Source organism: Antechinus flavipes, chromosome 1 (assembly GCF_016432865.1).
Source record: "Antechinus flavipes isolate AdamAnt ecotype Samford, QLD, Australia chromosome 1, AdamAnt_v2, whole genome shotgun sequence".
Classification (NCBI taxonomy): Eukaryota; Metazoa; Chordata; class Mammalia; order Dasyuromorphia; family Dasyuridae; genus Antechinus; species Antechinus flavipes.
The window spans coordinates 470,543,425-470,548,583 of NC_067398.1; the positions used below are offsets into that span (position 1 = coordinate 470,543,425).

A 5,159-nucleotide genomic window follows, 5' to 3' on the forward strand; every position below is an offset into this window, starting at 1 on the left:
TTCCTCCCAAGTCAGCGTATAGAGTTTAACACATTTGCTCTAGTTATAAACTTATAAGAAGAATTAGGAATAACATCCCATTCAAATTAATAAATTTCTCTGTCTTATAGGAATAGGAATTAGACCTGAGATTTCATTCATATAGAACATTCTACCAATGCAATCGATCTCTTAGAGTTCTCTAGAAAACTTAGAAGTTAAGGCAGTCAATCTCAAAATAGTTCTTAATTTTATTCTGACATTAACAAACTCTAAAAAAGAAAACATTTTCACATGTAACATAGAAAACAAGCCTTATGTAGGAAAGTAATCATATCTATTACTTAGCTTGCTTTTTTTAAAGTATATGATATATTTTATTCTATGTACTACTTTATAAACTATTCTGTTTATGTTCCCTTCTGAATTTCCTTTTGTTCTAGTTTGAGCAATTTTAAAAATGCTTCAATGACTTTGTTTTGTTTCTGTTTTCTGTTTTTTGTTTCTTTGTCTTTTGGGAGACAGCAATATCTCTGGCTCCCCTTTTGATCTCAATAAAAACAGAAAAAATCATCCTTGTAACAAATAAATGTAGTCAAGTAAAATAAAACAAATCCACACATTTTCCATGTACAAAAATGTATATCTAATTCTATACCCTTGGTCTTTTAAGAAATTGGTAAGTATGGTTTATCTTAGGTTCTCTAGAGTTGTAGTTGATCATAACAGTGATCAGAGTAAAGTCTTTTATTGTTTCTTCCATTAGAATGCTGGGGGAAGTGATTGTTCTTCTCCCTCACCCTCCAACTGCTAGAAACCATGTATAAAAGACTCTCCTATACCTTAGTGCCTACGGGCACCCCAGGAAACAAAGAAGCCAAGAAGAACGTGACTACCTGTGCGTAAACTCTGATACGGTTAGCTAAAACCTTATTGTGAACAAACATCCTAAATTCCTGAAACAAGATAATGTGTGTCCCAGGAAATTGGCCATATCCATCCAGGAACTAGATAACGAGTATGCCCCATGATGTCAGCCACACCTGTGGTCTGACATTCTTCTCTTTACATTGCAACCCCCCACCCAGAAATCATATATAACTAAGACCCTTTTCATTCAATAAATGAGAGACCTTGCTCCACCTCAACTCGTCTCCCTTCTCATTTCTAACCTCATTCCTTTACAGGCATTAGCCTTACAGGCATTGTCCACCTCGAGACCCACATGTAAGTGACCTGCTGGACGGGTCATCTGGCACCCAACGTGGGCCCCGAGGCTGGACACCTGCCCGGCAGATTAGGAAGAAGCCCATTTGTCCGGACCTGCTACGAGACCGCTCCACGGAGAGCCCGCAACTGAAAAGTGAGTAATCATCTGCCGCACTCATGGGGACTAACTTATCTAAAGAACAGGCCTTTATTAAGGACCTTAAGAGTAGCCTTAGAGAAAGAGGAGTTAAAATTAAGAAAAAGGATCTTGTTCGGTTTTTCCTTTTCATTGATGATGTCTGTCCCTGGTTCATTGTCAACGGCCCTGAAATCCACCCTTCTAAGTGGCAAAAGGTGGGACGGGATCTTAGTAACAAGTTGAAAACCGAAGGGCCTGAATCCGTACCCATTCATGTTCTTTCCTATTGGAATCTGATCAATGACATTGTAGAATGTGCCTCCCTTGACGGGAGTACACGACAGTTACTCATTTCTGCAGAGTCCTGTCTCCACCCTTTGTCCCGTGCGGCATCCACCCAGTCTCTCCAAAAAACAGGGAAGCCGTCTTCACGACCTCCGTCAGGGATCATTGAGATCCCTTCCATCACACCCAAGTCTATCTACCCCCCACTTCCCAAAGAAGGGACTCCCCCCGTAGAAAGCAATCTCACATACCCCGACTTCCCCGCCGCCGAGCCTAAACTCCCTGTGAAAAAAGAAAGTGAAACTCAGGATGCCCTTAGCACCTCAGACGTTGCTGAATTAGAAAGCGAGGCCGCAGGGTATATTCCATCTCCTCACAGCTTGCCCTTTCTTACCGCCCCGATACTTAACCCCCCTGTCGCCCCGGTCATTGACCTCACTACAGTTAAGCAAGATTTAACTGAAAAAGTAAAAAACCTCCGAGAAGTTCTAGACTTACAAACTCAATATCTACAAATGACGAACGAACTCTCGGCATTACAACAATCTTTACAAAGAACTCTCTCCCTCCCTGTGTCAGGGTATCAGAGACAATTACCCAAAGCAGTGAGACCCTTGAAGAATGGGAAAAACCCCCCCTCACTCACAAAAATTAAAAACCCCGCTCCTGCACAGCTCGCCTTCCCTGAGTTAAGAAGCCAGAAAACCTTAGTGGCACCAAAGGAGACAGAGGAGGAAGGTGGGGATGAAGGGGAGATGGAAGCTTCAGGGGAAGAAGGAGTAACAGAAGGTAGTGACCATGATAGTGAAGCAGAAATTGACGTAGGGGAAGGTGGTAAATTTAAAAGCACAAAGTTCAAAAGCATAAAAGATTTACATTCAGCAGTGAAAGCTTATGGCCCTAATGCCCCTTTCACCTTGTCTGCTCTTGAAGCAATCGGACAAGGAGGGTATTTATTACCCGGGGAGTGGATAAGATGGTTCAGGCAGCCCTATCTAGAGGACAGTTTCTCTCCTGGAAAGCCGACTTTTTTGATAGATGCGAAGCGGCTCAAAAAAACCTCAAAACCGCTTCCACAAAGTCACGGACATTTGATAAGATAGCGGGCCAAGGCAAATATGCTGCCGAATCTAAACAACGGCACCTGCCCTTAGGACTTCTGGCACAAACGGCTGCTGCCGCTACCAGCACTTGGAGGGCTCTCCCTACAACAGGGTCACCCTTCGCGCCCCTAAATAAAGTCTTGCAAGGAAACCAAGAAGACTTTTCTGAATTTGTTAGTAGATTGCTTGAAACTGCTGAACGGACATTGGGAGCGGAAGCAGCCAATGATCAGATTGTTAAGAGATTGGCCTATGAGAAGGCTAATGCACCCTGCTGAGCCGCGCTTTGCGGTCAGTGGAGGGAAAAAACCTTAAATGATATGATTAAGCTCTGTAGGGATATTGACCCTGCCTCTACAAAAATGTCTCAGGCAGTGCACAGCTATCGGCGCCGCGCTTCAAAATCCCAGGGCTCCTAGAACATGCTTCAAATGCGGCATGGAAGGACACTTTGCTAAACAATGTCCAACAAACCTCGCCGCTAATCCTGCCCATGGCGCGGCCCCTACCACCCCTTGCCCCAAGTGCAAAAAAGGCTTTCACTGGGCCAATGCTTGCCGATTCACACATGACATGGCTGGGAATCCTATTCCCCCTCCTTCGGGAAACGGCAAGTGGAGTCAACCCCGGACCCCTCAAGGATCTGCACAGCCAGCCACGGAGACCAACCTGCCCTCCCCCAACTATACCGGGCAACTGCAGGGAGCGCAGGGGTGGACTTGTGTGCCACCGCCCACACAATATTAAAACCTGAGGAGGGTCCTCAGCCCATCCCCATGGGCACTTATGGCCCCCCACCCCCTAACTCCTTTTTTCTTATCATTGGCTGCGCCTCCTCCACCCTTCAGGGGGTAATCATACACCCCACACTGGTCGACAATGATTATGAAGGAGAAATTAAGATCATTGCTTCAGCTGCCAATAGCACCATTGATATTCAACCCAATCAGCGCTTAGCCCAAGCCTTGCCCCTCCCTCTTGACACCACTTTTCCCGCACTATCTGACCAAAGAGGAAGGTCTACCCCTGGATCCTCAGATATTTACTGGGCTCAAGCCCTATCTCAAGAGCGCCCCACACTGACGCTTAAGATTCAGGGACGCTCTTTTTCAGGCCTTTTAGATTCAGGGGCCGACTCAACCGTTATATCCACCACCCACTGGCCCTCAGCCTGGCCTTTGCAGCCATCTCTTACTCATCTGCAAGGCATAGGCCAAACCTCCAATGTTATGCAGTCTTCTCAGCTACTGCACTGGGAAGATCTAGAGGACAATAAAGGAACAGTCCGTCCCTTTGTAGTCCCCAACCTCCCAATTAATCTCTGGGGGAGAGATATACTCTCACAAATGGGGGTTATCATGTGCAGCCCTAACTCTGTCATCACTAAGCAAATGCTTTCCCAAGGCTTTCTCTCTCAACAAGGGTTGGGTAAATATAATCAAGGCAACCCCCAGCCATTACAGGTACAACCCAAACTTGGGCGCGCTGGCCTCGGCTTCCCGCACCATTTTTCATAAGGGCCACTGGTCCCCCTGCCCTCCAGGCAGACAAAATCTCGTGGAAATCTGACAGCCCCGTCTGGGTTGACCAGTGGCCCCTTTCTAAAGAAAAACTTGAGGCTGCTTTAAAACTAGTTCAAGAACAACTTACTGCGGGACACATTGTACCCTCCACCTCCCCATGGAATACACCCATTTTTGTTATTAAAAAGAGGTCAGGTACCTGGAGGCTTCTCCACGACTTAAGGGCCGTCAATAAAACCATGATCCCTATGGACCCCCTGCAACCAGGGCTGCCCGCCCCCATAGCTATTCCTGCCGGTTTCCATAAAATTGTTATTGACCTCAAAGATTGTTTCTTTTCCATACCTTTGCACCCTGAGGATTCTAAATGCTTTGCCTTCACTATCCCTATCACCAATTGCATAGGACCTTCCCCACGGTTCCAATGGAAAGTCCCTCCCCCAGGGCATGACCAACAGCCCCACCCTTTGTCAAAAGTATGTGGCTCAAACCATTGACCCTTTCCGGCTCCGATACCCTCACTTGTATATAATCCATTACATGGATGACATTCTTTTTGCTGGCCCCTCGGAGCAGGAGTTGTCCATTATTTCTCAGAACTTAATTCCAGCCCTAGGAGCCAGGGGCCTCCATATTTCTCCTGAAAAAGTTCAATTGACCTCCCCTCATTTTTTTCTTGGTTTTGAACTACAGTCTAACGGAGTCACCATCCAAAAAGCTCAGATTCGTACTGACAATCTTTGCACACTCAATGATTTCCAAAAATTATTGGGGGATATAAACTGGTTACGACCCTACCTGAAACTCACCACAGGAGACCTAAAACCCCTATTTGACATTTTAAAAGGCGATTCTGACCCTACATCATTCAGACATCTGACACAAGAAGGGAAAATCGCGCTAAAAAAGGTAGAAAAGGCT

The 5,159-nt window shown here is 45.8% G+C and overlaps 1 protein-coding gene across 1 annotated transcript; it reads left to right on the plus strand.

Annotated features, from left to right (window-relative positions):
* Window positions 1–1,365: 1,365 nt before the first annotated feature.
* LOC127546737 (endogenous retrovirus group K member 24 Gag polyprotein-like) lies at window positions 1,366–2,993 on the plus strand. The gene is made up of 2 exons (XM_051973705.1): window positions 1,366–2,561; window positions 2,651–2,993. Exons 1-2 carry the CDS (start codon window positions 1,366–1,368, stop codon window positions 2,991–2,993), a joined length of 1,539 nt encoding a protein of 512 aa, XP_051829665.1.
* Window positions 2,994–5,159: the final 2,166 nt, after the last annotated feature.

Bases quoted from the DNA above. Each gene is read 5' to 3' on its own strand.
- LOC127546737 (XM_051973705.1), top strand. From the start codon at position 1,366: ATGGGGACTAACTTATCTAAAGAACAGGCCTTTATTAAGGACCTTAAG. The intron at 2,562-2,650 runs GTATTTATTACC...CTTTTTTGATAG, and splicing joins GAAGCAATCGGACAAGGAGG to ATGCGAAGCGGCTCAAAAAA.